This window comes from Gadus macrocephalus, chromosome 14 (assembly GCF_031168955.1).
Source record: "Gadus macrocephalus chromosome 14, ASM3116895v1".
Classification (NCBI taxonomy): domain Eukaryota; kingdom Metazoa; phylum Chordata; class Actinopteri; order Gadiformes; family Gadidae; genus Gadus; species Gadus macrocephalus.
The window spans coordinates 4,744,294-4,770,311 of NC_082395.1; the positions used below are offsets into that span (position 1 = coordinate 4,744,294).

The window sequence follows — 26,018 nt, forward strand, 5'->3', positions numbered from 1 at the left end:
GGGCCCCCGATTTGGGAGGATATAAGAGACGGCGTTTGATTGGCCCACGAGGAGGAGGCGGGACAGTTCAATGGACCTGGCGAACATATGGAAGTGGTTACTGACGCTGTTGCTTGCTCTGGAAAGTCTACCGGAATACAACTGCCATTTGAAAATGTCTTTTATAAAAGTAGTCGAAAAGTCCGATTTCTCCTATTACAATCTTCCCTATGGGATATTCTCCACTGCAGATAACGTAAGTAGGCAGTAGGTTATAAATGTGTGAGGATTAAGATGTTATTGTGTGCACCAGGGAACTACAATGAAAAGTCCTGCAAAGAAAACATTTCATATTGCTCGGTCGATATTTATGTATGGCTTGCTATGTTTGAATATGTACGATATGTTTATTTTCTCCACCAAGCCGAGGCATCGCATCGGGGTGGCCATTGGAGATCAGATATTAGACCTGAGTGTGATCAAGTCCCTGTTCACAGGACCTAGTCTTTCCAAACACCAGGAGGTCTTTGATCAGGTAGGCCTACAAACTTTTGCGTTTAATTTGTTGTGCATTGTGCGTTGAGTTAACCTAATCTTTCAGGTTTGGCTATTACCGTATTATGGATTAAGCATGATCTGCTCATTTGCATATCAATTATCTGCAATTATGCGTTACCATGACTGCAGACCATGTGGCATTTGATCTACTAATAAATGGAGAGTCCCAAAGCATAACTATTTTAATATTGACATTGAGTAATTCACTGCATTGCCATGCAGACGACGCTGAATGGCTTCATGGGCCTGGGCTACAATGCGTGGAAGGAGGCCAGGAGGACTCTGCAGGTTCTGCTCTCAGCCAACGAGACCACGCTGAGGGATGACGTCACCATGCGTTCCAGGTTGGGCCAGCGTCCGCTCGGCCTTTTGACCATAAGGACTTGTTTGTCAACAGCTATCCATGCTTTACGTTAACAAACGTTCTTCTTCTTCAATTCCTTCAGAGCGTTTGTGCCACAGAGTTCAGCCCGTATGCATCTTCCTGCAGAGATCGGTGAGATACCTGCGTTTGGCATCACTGCACCACCGTCAATTGGCATTTTTCATACAAGACCAGACATGTAGTTGATTAGATGGAGTGTCCACTTAAAAACAGAGTGTTGCATTGTATAACCGGTAACCCATTTGTGCTGTGTTTTATCGCACATGCATCACACATTACATTTAGGTAATGTAGCAGACGCTTACAAGCATTCATACACGATGGCATACAGTGGAGTGAACCATACAAGTAGTACAGACACATAAACATATACATATACGCGCACATTGGCGGAGGTCGGAGGAGTCAACCATGGCCAGCCAGCAGCCAGCTCGTCAGAACGCTTAGGGTTAGGTGTCTTTCTCAGGGACACAGCAACAATGAGCTAGGAGGAGGCAGGAATTGAACTGGCAACCTTCCGATTGCAGATCAACCCGCTCTTCCTCCTGAGCTTAACCGGCAAGACACATCCGAGCCTTTCCACTTCTGCATTTCGCCCAAGCTGTATTGTCATTCTATTGGTAAATAATGCCATCTTGTTTGCCCCAGGTGACTACACAGACTTCTACTCTTCCAAGGACCATGCCACCAACGTTGGCATCATGTTCAGAGGGAAGGAGAATGCCCTGATGCCAAACTGGTATGTTTTCCCATCCAACACGTTTACACACAGTTAACAACACAAAGCATCAACCAAGCATCAAAGATTTTGTTGTTGGATCGATAAGAGGGTGCAAAGACGGATCGGTCAAATCGTAAGGTCACACACATAACGTGTTCTTACGTAAAGGCGCGGCTACTGATGTGGACCTTGTTAGATATGAGACTAATTCTGCTTGATGTCTTTCAATACAATATAAAAAAAGAGTGAATTGGTATTAAAAACACAATTATGTCGCCAAAGCAAGGACGAAAGGTACATTAAAAACAAACCCATTACACACTATAACAAAATAATGAAGATACAAAAGAAATGCCAGAGAGATGTACCAATAATGATTTATACATTTGAATCAGATTGTATAGATACAGTGCTGTTCCTGTTGTATTAACACTGTCTGTCTGTGTGGGTGTGGGGGGGGGGCTGCAGGCTACGTCTTCCTGTTGGTTACCATGGTAGAGCGTCCTCCGTGGTGGTCTCAGAGACCCCCATACGGAGACCCTCTGGGCAGATGAGACCCGACCAAAGTAAGGCTCCACCTCCATGTTAATGAAGTCGTTCGTAGCCCCACCCGGACTCCTGCTTCATGCAGACGCTCGGGACTGGTTACACTGGGCCAACACTTGATAACCCTGTTTACCTTCCTGCTCGCTCTCAGGCAAACCCCCGGTGTTCGGTGCCTCCAAGCAGCTGGACATTGAGCTGGAAATGGTATTGGTTTTGCTCTTTCCTCCAGTGTTGTTATCTCTCCCAACACTGGGTCACCTAAACAAACACATTGGTGCCCGTGTCTCGTGTCTGGAAATATGTATTATATATTTATAATATAATATAATATATAATATAATTAATACATAATATTTTTAATGCTACTGATGCTCATAGAGTGTGGCCTTGGTTAAGCAGCGCTTAGTTGGCCTAGTTTGCAGTCCTGAAAGTTAAGCAAAAGGCATTTAAAGCATTGCTACGCAACACAACATAACAGCCTTAAATGTCTAGCAGTATACTGAGAAACATTGTAATAAAAAAATATATATCCCGAATATCAAATAACATTATTACATACTACATAATATAGTATATAATTATTATATAAATATATTAAAACTTGAATTGGAATGGATTGATTTACATCATGTTTTAAGACCTCGTTAACAGCTAATTAAAAACAGTAAACCCTTTCTCAGTATGCCACCATACCACTGTTGGCCTCTAGATGGCGTCAAACTCTCGAGCAAGTGTCGTCCTTAAAACGTAGCACAAACTACGATGTACACGACAACACACTTGTAAACGGCAGCCATCTTCATACTCCTGGCACTGCTTTAGTTAAATGGTCGTCCTCTCATTCATTCCCAGGCGTTCTTCGTCGGCAAGGGGAACCCTCTGGGCGAGCCCATTCCCATTGAGAAGGCCCATGAGCACATCTTTGGAATGGTGCTCATGAATGACTGGAGTGGTAAGAGACACACACACACACACGCTCATACACACACACACGCGCGCGCGCGCACACACACACACACACACACACTGTGTGTGTGTGAGAGAGTTATCATGTATGAGAGTATATGTGTGTGTGTGTCTTTGTGTGTGTGTGTGTGTGTGTGTGTGTGTGTGTGTGTGTGTGTGTGTGTGCTTGATCCACCTGTATGGACTACCCCCTGGCTCTTCCGTGCAGCAGGTGATGTGTGAGACCCCCTTGCAGCCAAATCAATGGGGGCTAATTAGCACAGGACTCTCTCTGGGTGCTCTCATAATGGGACGCTACATTATGGATGACCAGTCTAGTCACTTCATGTCTGCCCCACTTTAGTTGAGACTCCAATGGATTGCGAAATGCTACTTGGGAATATGTATTATTGATTCCACAGATGAATCATCAGAGGCTCTTTCTTTCTTTCTTTCTTTCTTTCTTTCTTTCTTTCTTTCTTTCTTTCTTTCTTTCTTTCTTTCTTTCTTTCTTTCTTTCTTTCTTTCTTTCTTTCTTTCTTTCTTTCTTCTGTCATTCTCTCTCTCTCTCTCTCCCATTCTCTCTCTCTCTCTCCCATTCTCTCTCTCTCTCTCTCCCATTCTCTCTCTCTCTCTCCCATTCTCTCTCTCTCTCTCTCTCTCCCATTCTCTCTATCTATCTCTCTCTCTCCCTCCCTCCCTCCCTCCCTCTCTCTCTCTCTCTCTCTCTCTCTCTCTCTCTCTCTCTCTCTCTCTCTCTCTCTCTCTCTCTCTCTCTCATTCCCTCTCTCTCTCATGCTCAGTATTTTGCCTATGGCTTCCTCCAGCCCTTTATTAAGGGCTGGGCAGTAGTCATAATGGATAGGTTTTTTAACTACCATCCGAAAGGAATTGAGCTTGACCCCAATGTCCTCAGCCTCACCTGCTTCCACCACCAATTACAGAAGGGTTAGGACCCCCCTCTCCTATATGCAGGTGAATTTAAATCCCTCTGTGCCACATGTGTTCGGCTGGGCTGCTTCTGCTGACAGCTGAATCCCATCATCTCATCTCTCTGTCACACCAGGCTTACCGTAGCTTCTCTACCATACCATATGCCATACCTAGAGGCAAACACAAACACACGCATACGCACACACACACACACACATACGCACACGTACACACACACACACACACACACACACACGCACGCACGCACGCACGCGCGCACACACACACACACACACATCTACACAAATACATATATACACATATACACAAACACACATACAGGCATTCACACACATTGTAGCGCAACCAATTCAGTTCAACCTAACAGCTGATACCAAAACCAATATCAAACATATTCAAAATCAACTTGATTGCCTCAGCTCGTTTCATCAGATCAAAGCCTGTCGGCTGCATTCACATGACCGCGAAAACAACACTGGTCTCCAGGTGTAGCGCCGTCGACAACAGTGAAACAAAATGGATGTGCACGTCGTCGGTGCACCCCTCCTCGGTCGATATCTCGCCTCAAACACAGCTCCCTCTCCAGCTCACCTCTCCCTATAGCTCGGCTACGCATTCAGCCACATCCCATAATCCGGTTAACCGGCCGCGCTTGTCAAGCCATGCCAGGACTTGACATTCTGTGTGTTTGAAGTAGATGATTAAGAAGGGCAGGCACGAAGAACGCCTTTTAATTTCGCCCCACAACAAATAGCCCTTTTATTTTCTCTTTGCTCTCCCCTCTGCCGGAGCCAGCAGGGTGGGTTTCTGTGGAGCGTGGGGGGACGGACGTTGTTTATGGGCTGGGAGGAATGTAGAGGAAGCAGAACAGCCTCCAACACAACTCGAGTGCCCACGTTTAACGATTGAGTGCAAGGACAATGCATAACAAACATACAACCCCCCCCCCCCCGCCACCCCCCAAAAGTGTGTGTGTGTGTGTGTGTGTGTGTGTCTGTCTGTCTATCAATTTAGTAATTGATTGACACAAAACATTGTTTCTATGCGATACAATGTCTGTATGCTCTGGAAATCGAAGGTGAATGAATGTAAATCCCTAATAGGTAAAAGGCATTTTCAGCTTTCACTGCTTTTCCCCTGCCATTATTTCGGCTACGTAAAGGGCTGCTGTACGATCACTCTAATGACTCCTCTCTTCTAACGGTCGTTTGAGTGAAACGCTTGGCCAATGAGCCGCCTCTGCGTATTAAGGTTTCGGGGAAAAAGACCATTATTGGATAATGTAGTTGCTGTTTGATTTCAATGTACAAAGGCGATTCCCTCCCCTAACTTCCCCCACTAATGATCCAGTCCAGGTTGTAGGAGATTCCTTACGTTATCACCTGTCTTTAAGGACTTTTGAAACTATGCATTTTGCTTCGATTTTGCAGTTGCTTTACATATCACATCTATCACATTTTGATACCTCAGAATAGTTTAGTGTGTCTCAGCCTATTTGCTTTCCCTGACATTTTCCCTGTCTAAAATCAACGTGCCATATTGGTGACTCCCATATACGTTATTAGGAGAATATCATCCTCCCAATAATAAATCACAGGGAAGATTTATACATTAATACATCCAGGCTATCTACAAACTCGTTATTTTTTCAGCCCTGAACTTGGCTCCAGCCTGGGGCACTCCGTCTTCATGGCAACAGATATACGGCGCGTAAAACCGAGAGGTTTGAGTGGAGAAACCCTGAAAAAAAAGACTCAATAATTCAATAACCCTGCCGCCAATGTAATTATATTTGAAAGCACCAGCGGCTTCCCATTACCGATTTGATATTCCATAAACCAGGGCTTTAATATATTCATAGCGTCCTGTCTTGTATTCGATCCCAGGATCACATCTGACGCACGCCCTCTGTGAGTTGTATGGTATACAGTCTTCTGTTTGTTTGTTTGTTTCTCACAGCTCGGGACATCCAGGCGTGGGAGTACGTCCCACTGGGGCCCTTCCTGGGGAAGAACTTCGGGACCACCATCTCCCCCTGGGTGGTCCCCATGGAGGCCCTCCTCCCCTTTATCGAGCCCAACGCCGTTCAGGTGACCCCCTCACGCATATACGATGCTGTCCACTTGAACCGGCCCTCATAGGGGAGCCCGGGGGCCACCACGTATGACGCATATGACATTGAACGTAGCAGGTGTTGTTGGGATGCACAGCAGGCCAGGATGCTCGTGGGGCCAGGGAGTTGGAATCACAGACGAAGGCCCAATCCCATTTCTACCCCTTACCCCTTCCCCTTATCCCTCCCCCTTGTTTTGAAGGGGTAAGGGGAAGGGGCCCAATCCCCAATCCCATTTCTACCCCTTACGCCTTCCCCTTACACCTTCCCCTTGAAATGTTCTGGGTTCCAACCCCAGTGTCGGAAGTACACCCTGAAGGCTTCCCTGAGCAAGATGCCCTGTAACACTTGCTCCTCTAAATAAATGAATTGCTCTGGATAAAAGCATCTGCTAAATAACTTAATAGTACACAGGCGAGATGCTTCTGTAACATAGACAATAGACACCCATGATTAATTGCAATTGACAGTAATGCCAGAATCAACAACATGGTCCTTAACAAAAATCGATAAAACACGTTGACAATCATGGTGATTGAGTCTTAAAGGTCCCATGACATGAAAATCTCAATTTATGAGGTTTTCTAACATAAATATGAGTTCCCCTAGCCTGCCTATGGTCCCCCAGTGGCTAAAACTTGCGTTTGGTGTAAAACGAGCACTAGCTGTTCTGCTCGCCTTTGAAAAAACGGAGGCTCAAGCGCGCTGATTTGGAAATCTGTGCTCATGACGTCATGAGGAATCTCAGCTCCTCCCCTTACTCTGCCTGGCCCGCCCAGAGACGTTGGCCCGCCAATGAGACTCGACCGTGCGAGCGCCACATGTGTGTGTGTGTGTGTGTGTGTGAATACACACGCTGTAACGCAAGTGTTTCTTGTCGGTTCTTTGACGTGTCTTGAATTTCCACAACGAGACTGTCGTGGGGGTTATCTAAGCCATGGTTGAGAAGGAATTGGGGGAAAGGAACTTTGGTTTGACTCGCTGAAGTACATGAACTGCGACATGCCGCCGGTTGCCGCGAGGCACCATCGCCCGGCAGCGGGCAGCCGGCAGCAGGCAGCGCGCGGTTCAGTCGACTTCAGGTTGATGTGAAAGTGGAAGAACCAGAGACGTCGCAGAACCCGACAAAGTCGTTTGTGATTCATAATATCGTCTGGAGGCGCACACAATATGTTATATGATATAGATATCTATGTATTATATGATATTATTTAGATATAGAGCTCCAGGACTGTAACGCAAGTGTTGTACACTTCCTTGTTATTTGGATAACCGTTCTGCTGTTGGTGTGATGGCGCATCACGTCGGACTCTCGTCTCTGGTATTTCTACAACGAGACTCGTATTGGGGGTTATCTCAGCCAAGGTTGAGAATGAATTGGGGGGAAGGAACTTTGGCTTTGACTCCCTCAAGACCATGAACCACGACAAGGAGGAGAAAGGGATCTTTGCCGGGCAGCGCTTATGCACCTCCGCCTCCGGCGGTGGTCCCTCAGCGGGGCTCAAGCGGGAGACATTCGCCGCCAACAATCCCTTTCTCCTCCATGTCGTGGTTCATGTTCTTGAGGGAGTCAAAGCCAAAGTTCCTTCCCCCCAATTCATTCTCAACCATGGCTGAGATAACCCCCAATACGAGTCTCGTTGTAGAAATACCAGAGACGAGAGTCCGACGTGATGCGCCATCACACCAACAGCAGAACGGTTATCCAAATAACAAGGAAGTGTACAACACTTGCGTTACAGTCCTGGAGCGCTATATCTAAATAATATCATATAATACATAGATATCTATATCATATAACATATTGTGTGCGCCTCCAGACGATATTATGAATCACAAACGACTTTGTCGGGTTCTGCGACGTCTCTGGTTCTTCCACTTTCACATCAACCTGAAGTCGACTGAACCGCGCGCTGCCTGCTGCCGGCTGCCGGCTGCCCGCTGCCGGGCGATGGTGCCTCGCGGCAACCGGCGGCATGTCGCAGTTCATGTACTTCAGCGAGTCAAACCAAAGTTCCTTTCCCCCAATTCCTTCTCAACCATGGCTCAGATAACCCCCACGACAGTCTCGTTGTGGAAATACAAGACAAGTCAAAGAACCAACAAGAAACACTTGCGTTACAGTGTGTGTATTCACATTGATGTGGACGTTGAAGAACCAGGAACGTCGGAGAACCCAACGCGGTCGTTTGAGATTCATAATATCGGCTCACACAGCTTTTGGCCGTGATAATATATATTATATGATATAGATATCTGTGTAGGCTATATGATAATATTTAGATATAGAGCTCCAGGACTCCCGTGTGTTCTAGAATATTTACAGAACACGGCTAAAGGCTGTGTGCGGCTCGCCATTGCGATACATCCACTGTAAACAGAGCGCATGGTGGCTGCAAGCTGCTCAGGGCCACACCCCCACCCTCCTCCTTGACACGCCCACCGAAACAGCGCATTTGGGGGAAGCTCAATGTGCGACTGGCTCGGAGTGGCTGTAACTCTGCACCACGGCTGAATTTAGGGAACGTCTTTGAATACTGTGTTAGTTGCCCACTAATACCTATATTAAAGAATACATAAAATAGCATGTCATGGGACCTTTAATAGCTGATAATTGTACCAGTTTAACCATGTAGTATCAAGAGTAATATCAGTATGTTAAATATAGTTTATTGTTGTTGGCTGGAATGGAATCTTTGTATTGATATTGCTTTTCTTTATCCCAGGACCCAGAACCCCTCCCCTACCTGCGCCACACTGATTACTACGCCTTCAACATTAACCTGTTTGTCTCACTCAAAGGTAAGAGCACACACACACATACACACATACATGAACACGTGCAGACATGCACACACAAACACACTCGCTCACTCGCTCACTCGCTCACTCGCTCACTCACTCACTCATTCACTCATTCACTCATTCACTCACTCACTCACAAACACATGCACCCACCAAATGGGCTCCTGTTGGTGGTTTACCTGTTAAAATTAACCCAACATTAGAAATAAAATCCCCCAAACAGCATCATGTCTGGGGTAACAAAGGTTCAGCTCTAGTATATAATTACTCTCTACTCATTTACTGATTTCTGCCAATCAGTAACGGCAGCAGCAATGAGCGGTGTTTGGGGTGAGCCTGCAGTTTGATGTTCGGGATCTTCTGTTCAAACGCTAGTTCTCACACTCAACAACTCTGGGTCAGAATGACACTGGTGGAAAATACCCTGAGGGCGTCCAGGATAATGTTTAATGGCTCTCTATCCCTCTCTCTCATCTCCAACACCCTCACCCTCTCTCACTCTAAAAGTGCGTTGACACCAGAAGCAAAGAGAATATTCTACCCACGTTACTCGTGCAAGGTTGCTCGCGTGAACCGCAAACTTTGAGTCCGCATCAGGTGAAATTTTGCGAGAAAGTATATAACCCCGCACACACGCAAAACGTGTTTTGCTCACGCATAACGATTCACACGCACACAAAACGTGTTTTACTCACGCACAATGATTCACACACACGCTCAGTTGTGTAGTGTGAATCACAGGACATTTGTTTGTCACGTGACTTTTGGCACTAATTTTCCGCCTTGCTGATCCGTGCGCAAATGCATTCCGATCCGTGCGCAAATGCATTCCGATCCACGAGCAGCTTTCGTGTTCCGTACTTGTAGAATTGTTTTGTGTACTTGAAGGATTTTTTTTTTTGTACTATGTTTAAAACATACTGTATTTGTTTCTGAAGCAAAATGCATTAGTTTGTGAATGATGTTTTGTATTTGCAAACCACACTGAGCGTGTGTGTGAATCATTGTGCGTGAGTAAAACACGTTTTGTGTGCGTGTGAATCGTTATGCGCAAGCAAAACACGTTTTGCGTGTGTGCAGGGTTTTGGCATGATTCTAACTCCATAAAAGTATCAAATATTTAAACTCCAACCAATGAAGAATTTGCATCGTTTGCATGAGTAGAATGACGTGAAATCCGCGTCAACCAGGTCGTTAGCGTCACACCTTTCAAACCAACCACGCTGCCTGCTTGGCGGGTGCTGATTTTGCATCTATTCGCGTCTTTGCATTGACTTTGTATGTATTCACCTTTTGGTCTGAAAGCCCGGTAACAGTCATTAACCCTCTCTCTTTCTCCCTCTCCAACACTTACCCTCTCTGTGTATGTACCACTGTCACGTTCTCTCTCCTCTTCCGTATTCATTTTTTTGATGTGCTTAACAACTCTTTAGGTATGCACTTACACATTACGCTCACATTATGATTCATACATCATAACAAAGTCATGGTTTTATTCATCAAGGTGAAGATCACACCACAGCCTAGACGGTGTCCTTCTCATGCCCCACTTGTGTTTCCCCTTTTCCTTAAGGTGAGGACATGACGGAGGAAGATACCATATGCAAGTCCAACTTCAAGGTAAGAGCATTACAACGGGGGTCAACAACAACCTGTGTTATCTCGGCTCCCTTGAAGGAGGAGGATAAAACAGACCCCTTTAAAAAATGATAGATTGGTGTAGGATGGTTGTGCGTGAGACTCGTTGTGTGTGTTAAGCTCACAAAGACAGAGATCTGTCTCAGAGACTTCACGGACCCCTAAGGGGTCTGTGAGTTATTTTAGTTAGTGTGTGTGTGTGTGTGTGTGTGTGTGTGTGTGTGTGTGTGTGTGTGTGTGTGTGTGTGTGTGTGTGTGTGTGTGTGTGTGTGTGTGTGTGTGTGTGTGTGTGTGTGTGTGTGTGTGTGTGTGGTAAGGTGTTCTCTCATAAAAAGATGGCTATCTTGAAATAATTGGCTGAAGTGAGCCGAATAGGTTTTCATTCCCCTTCATTATTATTTCAAATATTTTTCAGTTAAATTGCTGTAAACATTTTTTTTTATCCAACAGTAGCCGGGGGCTGTTGAGTCAACATGGGATTCACGTTTAACAAAAAAGAAAGCAAACCAAATATTAATCTTACCAAAAGCGTAGACTGCTCCTTTTTGTTCGTCAAGAATATCAACTATCAAGTTCAAACACTGATAAAGAGTACGCCCCAAAAGGTCTATCATTAATCCTTTAAAGCACAAATATGACCCTCTCTCTCTCTTCCTCTCTCTATTTTCCTCTCTCTCTCCCTCTACCTCTCTCTCGCCCTCTCTCTCTCTGCCTCCATCTGTCTCCCCCTCTCTGCAGTATATGTATTGGACCATGAAGCAGCAGCTGGCTCATCACAGCGTCGGCGGTTGCAACATGCGACCAGGAGACCTGCTGGCGTCTGGGACCATCAGCGGACCTGTGAGTCTGAACCCTGGCGTCTGAGAACAAGCAGGGTGGACCTGGGTGTCTGGGGGTGGACCTGGGTGTATGGGAGGTGAACCTAGGTGTGTGGGGGGCCATGCGTGGGGATTAGACATTAAATTAGAATTGTCCGTAAATTGTTGTCTTCATTGCAAAAATATCCCCCAAACTTTAAATAATAAAACCAAAGTGTCTCTGCTTTCAGGAGCTGTGCTAAACCTACCTTTATTATGTTCCTCACACCGTAATGGAAGGAAGGACCTTGGCTTATTACTTCTTTATTCACACCCGACTGAGCCTTGAGACGCTAAAGCTTGAGCAGCCCTCCTCAGTACCGGAGGGGCCTCTTGTCAAGCTGTGGTGGCTGAGTATGTGTCCCTCCCCCTCCCCCATATAGGACCCGGAGTCGTTCGGTTCGATGCTGGAGCTGTCCTGGAGGGGGTCCAAGAACCTGGAGCTCAGCGGGGGACACACCAGAACCTTCCTCCAGGACGGAGACCAGGTCAAGATCACAGGTAGGAGTCAGACTGCGAGATAGGCTGGTGGGTCTTCCACTCCCAGTGGAATGGTGGTGGGTTTGATTCCCGATGCCTGCCTTCATGTCTACCTGTAGGCATCCTTCGAGCCAAGATAACTAAGCCTTCCCTGCTCCCTGGATGAATTAATCTAAATGATAATAATACTACAAATAATAAGAACACTGATATGATCAGTGTTCTTATTCCAGACATTTCTTAAGAAATACAGTTGACTGTGGCTCGACAGATGAACGACATTAAATCACGCATCAACTTCTTATACATGAGATCTGAAAGGCCCACTACCAGATAGGCTTCGTTTATAACCAGCATATTCAAAATTACAACCAAGCTTGTGGAATCAACCAGCAAACCCACATCAGATCGAGAACTGGCCACAGCCTGCTGATAACTTTACACCCTCCCTCCCGGCCTATAGCGTGTTAGCACCCTCCTGGTTTTAATCTGCTACATAACATTGGTATCTTGGCGCTATGCTGCTAATAATCTATCACGCTTGTTGAAGTTTGACTCTTTGTTGTACCATCTGTTTCTCTCAACTTGCTTTTTTAACCTTTCGTGTGTGTCCAGCATTTTACTCAAAATATAATTTTGGTGGCAAGGGATAGGCCCAGAGAGCCTTCAACTCTGCAGATGGAAACCATTAGTCAAAGCTCTGCTGCAATACAGCCTCTCTCTCTCTCCCAGACACTCTCTCTCCCTTTACCTCTTTCCATCTCTCTCCTCTTCTCTACCCCCCCCCCCCTACTTTCTCTCTTTCATTCCCTCCTTCTCTCCCACAAAAACCCGCAGTGAGACGAAGGCCCAATCCCATTTCTACCCCTTCCCCCTTACCCCTTCCCCTTCCCCTTACCCCTTAAAAACAAGGGGGAGGGGTAAGGGGTAGAAATGGGATTGGGCCTAAAACTAGAAACAGGGGAAACCCATCCCCATGCAATCTGTATACCTGTGGAGTTCCAAGCCAAACTGGGCTCACTCTCCATTTGCTTTCCCTGCCTCCTTAATACCTTTGCTGCAGGGGAAAATGGCCCAATCACACTTTTTGGCTTCTTTTGGTATTACTATTACATTCTCATTATTTTTGTCATATTTCTTTGCCTATTCATCGAGTCCTCAATGGTTCATACTGTGCTATCCCAAACTAAAGATTGAGGTGGTGGTTGACAGCACTGATGATTTCCCATGCTGGTTGTTGTGTGATTAAGGGAAATCCCCATGTCCTGCTCTCTGTCAAGGTTACTGCCAGGGAGACGGATACCGGGTGGGCTTTGGGACTTGCGTCGGCACCATTCAGCCGGCGCTGCGACCATGAAACCACCGTGCGGTCCCCAGAGACGCCCAGCTGTCCACCGTCTGTCCGTCCATCACGAGCAAATCAATCATCTCACCACTATTGGCACGGTGCTCCGGCTAACCTGATTTCGTTCTCCCTCTATTGGTCCTACTACACAATGGACGACAAGGGTCATTATCTAGTAGGTTTTCAACCAATCGGAAACGGCAATTGCACAACGTGTAGTTGGTGCATAAGTATATGAATTTTGATGATTCTTCAATGAGTCCGCAAAGGGTTTGAGATCGTTTTTTTTGCCCTGTGGAGACTCAGCCCTTAAATCATTTGTGACCGTCTCATCAATTAAACTCAGGAGCCCCTTTTGGCCCCTTTAAAAGTGCCTTTATTCAAAAGGTTGTTACTGAAATAAAATGTAAAAAAAGAAATTACTGAAACTTTTTAACTTTCAAAAAGGGTGCTTTTTCTCGAAGTTCAAGTCGATGTAACTTCAATCTGTTTCTTGGCTCGTTAAATAAAATACAATCTTGTATTTGTAACTGTTGTGTTCAAGTCTTCTGTCATTCTGCTGAGTTAACTTTAATTCCCTTCCACTGTTTGATTCTTAATGTCACTGTTTGATTCTCCAACCCTCAGTGGGTTGGAGAGTCAATGGTAAGTGAAAGCACTGCACCAGACTGTATTGTAATAATTGCAACATTGTTATGATCATGAAATGAATACCAGCTGTCAGATTTAACGGCCCATGTTGAAAAATAGACCGCAAGTTGTCACATCACTCAAATACACGTTGATAATTAGAGAGGGATTATAAAAAAAACGTTTTTTATTGCTTGAAATCATCAGCCCCAGATGTTGGAGAGGGACTGTACAACCCCAAAAAGCAATATGTAGCCCTCTCTTCCATATGATTCTCTGTCTTCATTAAGACAATTTCCTGCTTGGCTCTTAGAATTTGTGCTAAAAGCAATCCACGTGGAAGTTGACTGGGAAACTTGAGTGCCACATAGTTCAGAGTCAAGCGTACAAATACATTTTATTGAAGTACAACACAATCATTTAGCAAGCAAATTACACTTATGCAAATTGCAAACACTTTATGCATATTTTATACATTTTATACACTTATATTGCTTCAAGGAAGTTTCCAAGCTAGCTGAAGGCATGCTCGAGTTTGAATCCAAAACCCTTTGGCTGGGAGTCCCACTCACAGCTGTGGACCGGCCACAGCCGGGGACGTGCATGGGGGATCAGACGGGGTGTAATAGACGTTATTCATGTCCGACGGACATCTTACTGCCCTCGATAGCTGGCTGATTGAAGGGCCTTTTATTTTATGTTTCTGGAACATTCCATGGTTGGAGTTTGAACCAACATGCTGGGCTGTTGATGCAACCAGATGTGCTGTTTCATCGCTTAATCATTTTGGATTATTTAAGTTACTACCTTACTTTATTACCCTCATCACCTTGAATGTCTTATTCAAGCCAAGCTAGATAAGCCATGGAAGCATAAGAAATTCGATCAGATCCCTGAAACAAGATAGGCTTAGTTTATAACCAGCACATTCAAAATGTAAAAATGTTCACCTTGAATGCCTTATTCCCACCAAGCTAATGAGCCATGGAAACATAAGAAATTCGATCAGATCCCTGAAACAGTATAGAAGATTATGCTGCTGTGAAGGAAGTAAGTTCTGCAGTACACAATATAATATGCATCTATTCATATATATGACATTTATATATGCAGTATGCATAAAAGGAACAGTGTGTGTGCGTGTGTATAGAAGTGTGTGCATGCACTATGTGGCCTGAATTGGCGAGAGACCACTCAAGCAATAATTACTCGCTCGTAGGCCTCGGCTAAACCAACAAGCCTCGTCCCTCTGGAACAGCAAAAAGGATGATTAATAAATAATTCAGAGAACAGAGCAATGCTTATGCAGGCTCTCTCTGTAAAGAGGGTACGGGCATCTGGCCTCACACACACAAATACAATACAACCGATGTGTGTGTTACTCCAACCAAATGCTAAATGGCTTCAAAATGCCTTTGGTTGCATCTTGCCAATGGCATCAGGTTAGGTAAGCTAACAGGCTTTAACAAAGGAGCCAATGCTACAGGTCCCCTTGCAATGCCATGGCAGAGGTTTTGGAAGGACACAAACACGCACAAACTTAAACAATTTCTAAACATTTTGCCACTAATACTACCGTCCTACTTCTGACAAGTAAGCCATATTTCGGACAACCTGCATGAATCAACTTTTTTAGATAGTAGCCATTCAAAGTTAATTTCAGTGGAAATCCTTACTGCACTTCTGCTATGAAAATCATGGATCCCAAAAAAAAAAATTCGTTTAATGTAACAGAATGATCTCATCAGGCATATTAATTGCCATAAGTAAGAGACATCCTTTTTCAAGGAAGACAGTTCCATAGATAGGATTCCAGCCATGTCAATTGCAAAACGTTCTGCCACTAATATTAACATCCTTCTTCTGACAAGTAGGCCATATATCGGACATTGGGATAATCTGTAGCCATTCAAAGTCAATTTCAGTGGAAATCCTGACTGCACTTCTGTTATGAAAATCATTGATCCCAAAAGACGTTTTTTTAAATTAACAGAATTACCTCATCAGGCGTATTAATCACCATTAAGAGACATTCTTGTTCAAGGAGGACAGTTCGATAGGTAGGATTCCCGGTCAACTGCTAAACCTTTTGCCACTAATATTAACATCCTACTGAAAAGTCAATTTCAGTGGAAATCCTGACTGCACTTTTCCTATGAAAATCATGGATCCTAAAAAATGTTTTTTAAAAGTGTGACAGAATTATCTCATCAGGCGTATTAATCGCCACAGATAAGAGACATTCTTGTTCCAGGAAGACAGTTCGATAGATAGGATTCCCGGTCAACTGCTAAACCTTTTGCCACTAATATTAACAGCCTACTGAAAAGTCAATTTCAGTGGAAATCCTGACTGCACTTTTCCTATGAAAATCATGGATGGCAAAAAAAATTTTTAAAAGTGTAACAGAATTATCTCATCAGGCGTATTAATCGCCATAAGTTACGAGACATTCTTGTTCAAGGAAAACAGTTCGATAGATTCCCGGTCAACTGCTAAACCTTTTGCCACTAATATTAACATCCTACTTTCGACAAGTAGTCCATATTTCGGACATCTTCCATAAATCTAAGTTTTTGGATAATTAGTAGCCATTCAAAGTCAATTTCAGTGGAAATCCTGACTTAACTTCTGCTATGAAAATCATGGATCCCAAAAAAACTTTTTTTAAACGTAACAGAATTACCTCATCAGGCGTATTAATCACCATTAAGAGACATTCTTGTTCAAGGAGGACAGTTCGATAGGTAGGATTCCCGGTCAACTGTTAAACCTTTTGCCACTAATATTAACATCCTACTGAAAAGTCAATTTCAGTGGAAATCCTGACTGCACTTTTCCTATGAAAATCATGGATCCTAAAAAATGTTTTTTAAAAGTGTAACAGAATTATCTCATCAGGCGTATTAATCGCCACAGGTAAGAGACATTCTTGTTCCAGGAAGACAGTTCAATAGATAGGATTCCCGGTCAACTGCTAAACCTTTTGCCACTAATATTAACAGCCTACTGAAAAGTCAATTTCAGTGGAAATCCTGACTGCACTTTTCCTATGAAAATCATGGATGCCAAAAAATGTTTTTAAAAGTGTAACAGAATTATCTCATCAGGCGTATTAATCGCCATAAGTTAGAGACATTCTTGTTCAAGGAAAACAGTTCGATAGATTCCCGGTCAACTGCTAAACCTTTTGCCACTAATGTTAACATCCTACTTTTGACAAGTAGTCCATATTTCGGACATCTTCCATAAATCTAAGTTTTTGGATAATTAGTAGCCATTTAAAGTCAATTTCAGTGGAAATCCTGACTTAACTTCTTTTATGAAAATCATGGATCCCAAAAAAACGTTTTTTTAAATGTAACAGAATTACCTCATCAGGCGTATTAATCACCATTAAGAGACATTCTTGTTCAAGGAGGACAGTTCGATAGGAAGGATTCCCGGTCAACTGCTAAACCTTTTGCCACTAATATTAACATCCTACTGAAAAGTCAATTTCAGTGGAAATCCTGACTGCACTTTTCCTATGAAAATCATGGATCCTAAAAAATGTCTTTTAAAAGTGTAACAGAGTTATCTCATCAGGCGTATTAATCGCCACAGGTAAGAGACATTCTTGTTCCAGGAAGACAGTTTGATAGATAGGATTCCCGGTCAACTGCTAAACCTTTTGCCACTAATATTAACATCCTACTGAAAAGTCAATTTCAGTGGAAATCCTGACTGCACTTTTCCTATGAAAATAATGGATCCCAAAAAATGTTTTTTAAAAGTGTAACAGAATTATCTCATCAGGCGTATTAATCGCCATAAGTAAGAGACATTCTTGTTCAAGGAAAACAGTTCGATAGATTCCCGGTCAACTGCTAAACCTCTTGCCACTAATATTAACATCATACTTTTGACAAGTAGGCCATATCTCGGACATCTTGCATAAATCTAAGTTTTTGGATAATTAGTAGCCATTCAAAGTCAATTTCAGTGGAAATCCTGACTTCACTTCTGCTATGAAAATCATGGATCCCAAAAAAACTTTTTTTAAACGTAACAGAATTACCTCATCAGGCGTATTAATCACCATTAAGAGACATTCTTGTTCAAGGAAGACAGTTCAATAGATAGTATCCAAGTCAACTGCTAAACCTTTTGCCACTAATATTAACATCCTACTTCTGACAAGTACTGCCATATTTCGGACATCTTGCATAAATCTACGTTTTTGGATAATTAGTAGCCATTCAAAGTCAATTTCAGTGGAAATCCTGACTTCACTTCTGCTATGAAAATCATGGATCCCAAAAAACGTTTTTTTAAATGTAACAGAATTACCTCATCAGGCGTATTAATCACTATTAAGAGACATTCTTGTTCAAGGAAGACAGTTCGATAGATAGGATTCCCGGTCAACTGCTAAACCTTTTGCCACTAATATTAACATCCTGAAAAGTCAATTTCAGTGGAAATCCTGACTGCACTTTCCCTATGAAAATCATGGATGCCAAAAAATATTTTTTCAAAGTGTAACAGAATTATCTCATCAGGCGTATTAATCGCCATAGGTAAGAGACATTCTTGTTCAAGGAAGACAGTTCGACAGATTCCCGGTCAACTGCTAAACCTTTTGCCACTAATATTAACATATTTTTGACAAGTAGGCGATATTTCGGACATCTCCCATAAATCTAAGTTTTGGGATAATCTGTAGCCATTTAAAGTAAATTTCAGTGGAAATCCTGACTGCACTTCTATGAATGTCATGGATCCCAATTTTTTTTTTTTTTTAAGTGTAACAGAATTACCTCATCAGGCGTATTAATCACCATAAGATAAGAGACATTCTTGTTCAAGGAAGACAGTTCAATCGATAGGATCGAGGTCAACTGCTAAACCTTTTGCCACTAATATTAACATCCTACTTCTGACAAGTAGGTCATATTTCGGACATCTTGCATGAATCAAAGTTTTTGGATAATTAGTAGCCATCCAAAGTCAATTTCAGTGGAAATGCTGACTGCACTTCTGCTATGAAAAATCATGGATCCCTGAAAAGGTTCCGTAGATAGGCATTCCAGTTCATAATGTCTGGTCGTCAGGGCATCACGACGTCAGTCTGCCCCCTGCAGCCAGGGATGGAGCAGCAGGCTCTGCAGGGGAGGTCGGCCCAGAGCTCGCTTGGTAAGGCACCTCTTCAGAAAGTCCTTGCAGTCTGGAGAGGATACGAGCCGCGTTACAATATGAACACCTGGCTGTGTGTCAGGATGCATGGCTTTATGTTGTTCATGTGTGCGTGTCTTTTGTAAGGATGCTCGCTCCAATGCGAGATCATGCTTTTGGTTGTGTGTGTGTGTGTGTGTGTGTGTGTGTGTGTGTGTGTGTGTGTGTGTGTGTGTGTGTGTGTGTGTGTGTGTGTGTGTGTGTGTGTGTGTGTGTGTGTGTGTGTGTCTGCACACGTCTACGTGTGCGTGCTTGTGTGTGAATGTGTGTCTCACTTGTTGATATGTCACGCTTGATGGGTGGAAGCTTTTTAAAGATGACTTCAGCGCTGGTCTGGAAAGGGACGTTGCCCGTGAGCATTTCATAGAGCAGCACTCCCAACTGCCACACCGTCATCGGGTCGGCTCTGTAGGCCCCCTTGGAGTAGACCTCTGGGGGGATGTGCAAGTCGGTGCCTGGAACACAACAGGGTATAGCGTCAACACCCAGCTCCCAGGGCTTGGACAGAACAGGGGACACACAGCACACTGACCCTCATCCATGCAGCACCCTCTACTGACTTTAGCGTTACACACCTCAATGTACCATGTGAGCATCATTTGTGATTATTCTGAATAAATTGTTTCAGTTCATATGGGATCTACCTTTTGGGCTCTCTTTGAGCGGATTAAAATTTTCATATATATTTTTTAAAAGCCTGCTATCTTTTACTATTTTCTGCTCTCCTCAAACCCTCGAAAGACCCCAGATGTCGCTATGGTGGCGAGTCAAACCCACATTTTATAGCCAGAGCAAGTATGAATTTAAAAAGCTCACCGTTGAACTCTGAATACACCTCGTTGTTGTGGAGGCAACCACATCCCAGGTCTATGATCCGGACCCGGGGCGTGTCAGAGCCTGTCTCCACCAGGAGGTTGTCAGGCTTGATGTCGCGGTGCAGCACGCCTCTGGAGTGGAGCCCTTGGATTCCTTCCACCACTTGGTGCAGAATCATCTGATACAGAGGGAAAGCACACACAAACACACACACACAGACACACACACACACACACACACACACCCACACACACACACACACACACACACACACACACACACACACACACACACACACACACACACACACACACACACACACACACACACACACACAGAGACAAGTCATCCTTCTGAACACAGGTAAATACACCTGAACACACAACTATTTGGATGTATCTTTCCTGTTGGATTGTCCCCTCCCTGAAGACCCATGAAGGCTGAACTGAACCCCCATCCAGGCTGACCCCCACACACCTTGGCTTCCTGCTCCTGCAGCGTGCTCCCCTTGCTCCTCATGTAGGCGCGTAGATCGACGGAGGCGTCGGGTCTCTCCTGCACCAGGAGCAGCTCCTGGTCCAGCTGGAACCAGTCGAGCAGGAGGACAACTGCCCCGGGGCCCTCAGGGTCCGGTTGATCTTCGGCGGCCCTCAGCATCAAAGACACTTCCAGCGGGCAGTCTGTCAGCTGCCCGTTAAGAGTCTGAAACACAGAGTGTATATAGAGTGAGCTAGTCCTGGAACATTCAAACCCAGGTTGTCATGGCTATAGAGCCAAGAACAGGATTACGGCAGACCGTGGAACAGGTTCATTGATTTAACATGTGATTGTCATCATAAGCAGAGTCATAAGATTACTGTAGATAATAACATGATGATTACAGTTACTCACCATCCGGGTCATTTCGACCATGTCCATGGGGATATGCTTGATAGCGACCTAAGCAACAAAGACAAAAGCTCACTGCTTTACTGTTTAACAGAGGATGGAGTGGATCAGACACGTGTGTGCTTACACATGGAGTGTGGTTCTGTGGTGTTACGCTTACAGGCAGACGGTCCTGTCTCCGGTAGCCAGCAAAGACACTCCCGAATCCTCCTTGTCCCAGCTGCTCCAGCTCCTCGTACAGGGCTTCAAAGTCGGCTGAGACACCACAGACCATTATTGAGTCTCTTTATCCATCCATCCTTTCATTCATCCCTTCATATCTAACCGTCCATCAGTCTGACCTGTGCTGTAGGTCGTCAGGCAGGTCCTGCTGGAGGAGGTGATACGGGTGGAGCTTTGGTCGGAGCGCTCAACACCTGCAGAGGAGCTGGGACCACTGCCAGATCTGTCTGTGTCCCGGGATCTGGACGAAGACCCAGGCACCTCTGAGTCTTCACGGGCCTCAGAGGAGTCCTCTGCCTTCCCCACAGCCTCCACATGGGGAGGTTGTTTCCCGTAGCTGCTCCTCAACCTCTGTGACGGGCTTGGGCCTTCCTCCGGATCCTCTCTGCTCCTCTTCCTCTGCCTCACTCCACCCTCTTCTTGAGGAGGCTCGCTGGTCCGCCAGGGAGAGGTTTCTATTGTTTCAGGATTTCTCTCCTGCACCAGGATCAGCTCCTGGTCCAGCTGGAACCAGTCGAGCAGGAGGACAACTGCCCCGGGGCCCTCAGGGTCCAGCGGATCTTCGACGGCCCTCAGCATCAAAGACACTTCCAGCGGACAGTCTGTCAGCTGCCCTTTAAGAATCTGAAACACAGAGTGTATATAGAGTGAACTAGTCCTGAAACATTCAAACCCAGGTTGTCATGGCTATAGAGCCAAGAAAAGGATTACGGCAGACCAAAGAACAGGTTCATTGATTTAACATGTGATCGCCATCATAAGCGGAGCCATAAGATTTCTGTAGGTGATGACATGATTAAAGTTACTCACCACCCGGGTCATTACGACCATGTCCATGGGGATATGCTTTATAGCGACCTAAGCAACAAAGACACAAGCTCACTGCTTTACTGTTTAACAGAGGATGGTGTGGATCAGACACGTGTGTGCTAACACATGGAGTGTGGTTCTGTGGTGTAACTCTTACAGGCAGACGGTCCTGTCTCCGGTAGCCAGCAAAGACACTTCCGAATCCTCCTTGTCCCAGCCGCTCCAGCTCCTCGTACAGAGCTTCAAAGTCGGCTGAGATAACAGAGACCATTATTGAGTTTATCGATCCATCCATCCTTTCGTTCTTCCCTTCATATCTAACCGTCCATCAGTCTGACCTGTGCTGTAGGTCGTCAGGCAGGTCCTGCTGGAGGAGGTGATACAGGTGGAGCTTTGGTCGGAGCGCTCAACACCTGCAGAAGAGCTGGGACTGCTGCCAGATCTGTCCGTGTTCCGGTATCCGGACAAAGAACTGGGCACCCCTGGGTCTTCACGGGCCTCAGAGGAGACCTCTGCCTTCCCCACAGCCTCCACATGGGGAGGTTGTTTACCGTAGCTGCTCCTCAACCTCTGTGACGGGCTTGGGCCTTCCTCCGGATCCTCTCTTGTACTATTCCTCTGCCTCACTCCACCCTGCCCTGAAGGAGGCTCGCTGGTCTGCCAGGGAGCGGTTTCCATTGTTTCAGGAGGTCTCTCCTCCACCAGGATCAGCTCCTGGTCCAGCTGGAACCAGTCTAGCAGGAGGAAAACTGCACCGTGGCCCTCAGGGTCCGGTTGATCTTCGGCGGCCCTCAGCATCAAAGACACTTCCAGCGGGCAGTCCGTCAGCTGCCCGTTAAGAGTCTGAAACACAGAGGGCCCTATTTTAACGGTCTGAAACGCAAGTGAGAAGCGACAAGCGCAAGTAGCTTTGTTGGGCGGTTCTATGGCGATGTCGCTGTTTTACCGGCGCAAAAATGACTCTTGCGCCCGGCGCAAATCTGAAAAGGGTTGGTCTGAAGTAGCCTAATTACCCGTAGGTGTGGTTTGGGCGTAACGTGCAATAAACCAATGAGAGTGCCGGCTCCCATCCCCTTTAAGAGCCCTGAGCGCATTTGAATCTGCCGAGTTGATATTTTGACAGCGCGTCTGCAGTCTCCGATGAGACAGATGCACATGAATTTCGAACTTCAAATGGCTCAGTTTATCGCCAAATAATATGGCCTAATTCACACATGGACTAAGGTTTTCTTCCACAACTTCAGAAATACTGAGTCCTCAAATTAATTTCGCCAAAGAAAACTGAACACATAGAACACAACATAGGATATGCGGTAACGGTGGTTCTATTTAATGATATACGCAATACTTTATCAAAAAAAAAAATCGTATCCGTATTGAATGCATTATCGTTATCGACTTGTGTTCCTAATATGCATGTGTCCCCCCGTTAATATACATTGCCATGGACTGTATTATGCGTTACGTGTTTAGTTTGCGTGTGTTTAAACAGATGGACGCACATACGCGCACCCGCATTCATTAATTATTTTTAACACTCACTCGCGGTAAAACAATGTTTTCTCACGATCAAACACTCATCAATCCTAAAAGTTATGGGCATGTAAAGGATGTATGTGTCAAGAAAATATGTGTTTGCTGTAGGTCTACGGTGTTTGCAGATGCATTGATTTAAAAGTACAACTTATTACCGCTGTATCAGCTGTTCTTTCCCAAATAATTTGCCAAGAATGTGTGGCTAGGTAGATAGAAGCAAAGTGTATGCACGAGGTGCACAAGCAATATTATGCATGCGCCCTTAAAATAGCATCTGAACAACGCTCCACTGACTTTAAACCAGGTATTTCCTGGATTGTGGTGCTGGTGATTTCTGAAACTGCAAAATAGCACCAGGGAACGTTTGCGCCAGAACACGCCTCCTCCTTTCGCCGGAAAGCCCCTTGGGGCGCAAGATCATTCACTAATTTACCGACGCGTGGCGCAGTAGGGAAAAGAACGCTCTGCGGCAGTTGCAAACTAGCAACGACACGTGCGCCAGTGAGAAAGTCAATTGCGCCGGATGCGAGATAGGGCCCAGAGTTTATATAGAGTGAGCTAGTCCTGAAACATTCAAACCCAAGACCAGGATAACGGCAGACCAGGGAACAGGTTAATTGATTTACAATTTGATCGCCATCATAAGTGGAGAAATAAGATTACTGTAGGTAATAACATAATTAAAGTTACTCACCAACTGGATCATTTCGACCATGTCCATGGGGATGTGCTTTATAGCGACCTAAGCAACAAAGACACAAGCTCACTGCTTTACTGTTTAACAGAGGATGGCGTGGATCAGACACGTGTGTGCTTACACATGGAGTGTGGTTCTGTGGTGTCACTCTTACAGGCAGACGGTCCTGTCTCCGGTAGCCAGCAAAGACACTCCCGAATCCTCCTTGTCCCAGCTGCTCCAGCTCCTCGTACAGGGCTTCAAAGTCGGCTGAGACAACACAGACTGTTATTGAGTCTCTCTATCCATCCATCCTTTCATTCATCCCTTCATATCTAACCGTCCATCAGTCTGACCTGTGCTGTAGGTCGTCAGGCGGATCCTGCTGGAGGAGGTGATACGGGCGGAGCTGTGGTCGGAGCGCTCAACACCTGCAGAGGAGCTGGGACGACTGCCAGATCTGTCCGTGTCCCGGGATCCGGACGAAGAACCAGGCACCCCTGGGTCTTCACGGGCCTCAGAGGAGTCCTCTGCCTTCCCCAGAGCCTCAACATGGGGAGGTTGTTTCCCGTAGCTGGTCCTCAACCTCTTTGAGGGGCTTGGGCCTTCCTCCGGAACCTCTCTGCTCCTCTTCCTCTGCCTCACTCCACCCTCCTCTGAAGGAGGCTCGCTGGTCCACCAGGGAGAGGTTTCTATTGTTTCAGGAGGTCTCTCCTGCACCAGGACCAGCTCCTGGTCCAGCTGGAACCAGTCTAGCAGGAGGACAACTGCCCCGGGGCCCTCAGGGTCCAGCTGATCTTCGGCGGCCCTCAGCATCAAAGACACTTCCAGCGGGCAGTCCGTCAGCTGCCCGTTAAGAGTCTGAAACACAGAGGGCCCTATTTTAACGGTCTGAAACACAAGTGAGAAGCGCCAAGCGCAATTAACTTTGTTGGCGGCTCTATGGCGATGTCGTTATTTTACCGGCGCAAAAATTACTCTTGCCCCCGGCGCAAATCTCAAAAGGGTTGGTCTGAAGTAGCCTAATTACCCGTAGGTGTGGTTTGGGCGTAACGTGCAATATACCAATGAGAGTGCCGGCTCCCATCCCCTTTAAGAGCCCTGAGCGCATTTGAATCTGACAAGTTGATATTTTGACAGCGCGTCTGCAGTCTCAGATGAGACAGATGCACATGAATTTCAAACTTCAAATGGCTCAGTTTATGGCCAAATAATATGGTCTAATTCACACATGGAATACAGTTTTCTTCCAAAAATTCTGAAATACTGAGTCCTCAAATAAATTTTGGCAAAGAAAACTTAACACACATATGATATGCGGTAACTGTGGTTCTATTTAATGATATACGCAGTACATTATAAACATTGTTTCTTATCAGTATTGAATGCATTATTGTTTTTGACTTGTGTTCCTAATATGCATGTGTCCCTGTTAATATACATTGCCATGGACTGTATTATGCGTTACGTGTTTAGTTTGCGTGTGTTTAAACAGATGGACGCACACACGCGCGCCCGCATTCATTAATTCTTTTTAACACTCACTCGCTGTAAAACAATGTTTTCTCACGATCAAACACTCATCAATCCTAAAGGTTATGTGCATGTACACGATGTCTGTGTCAAGAAAATATGTGTTTGCTGTAGGTCTACGGTGTTTGCAGATGCATTGATTTAAAAGTACAATTTATTACCGCTGTATCAGCTGTTCATTCCCAAATAATTTGCCAAGAATGTGTGGCTAGGTAGATGAGGGAAGCAAAGTGTATGCGCGAGGTGCACAAGCAACATTATGCATGCGCCCTTAAAATAGCATCTGAACAACGCTCCACTGACTTTAAACCAGGTATTTCCTGGTTTGTGGTGCTGGTGATTTCTGAAACTGCAAAATAGCACC

General features: G+C 45.2%; 1 protein-coding gene across 1 annotated transcript; it reads left to right on the top strand.

Moving 5' to 3' along the window:
- The first annotated feature begins 52 nt into the window (after positions 1-52).
- On the top strand, positions 53-13,856 carry fah (fumarylacetoacetate hydrolase (fumarylacetoacetase)). The gene is made up of 14 exons (XM_060072229.1): positions 53-235; positions 404-514; positions 760-881; positions 984-1,033; positions 1,571-1,661; positions 2,112-2,209; positions 2,341-2,393; positions 3,042-3,141; positions 6,048-6,178; positions 8,928-9,003; positions 10,580-10,626; positions 11,383-11,484; positions 11,885-12,002; positions 13,262-13,856. The coding sequence occupies exons 1-14, from the start codon at positions 71-73 to the stop codon at positions 13,336-13,338; spliced, it is 1,341 nt and encodes a 446-aa protein (XP_059928212.1). The 5' UTR covers positions 53-70; the 3' UTR covers positions 13,339-13,856.
- The last annotated feature ends 12,162 nt before the right edge of the window (positions 13,857-26,018 follow it).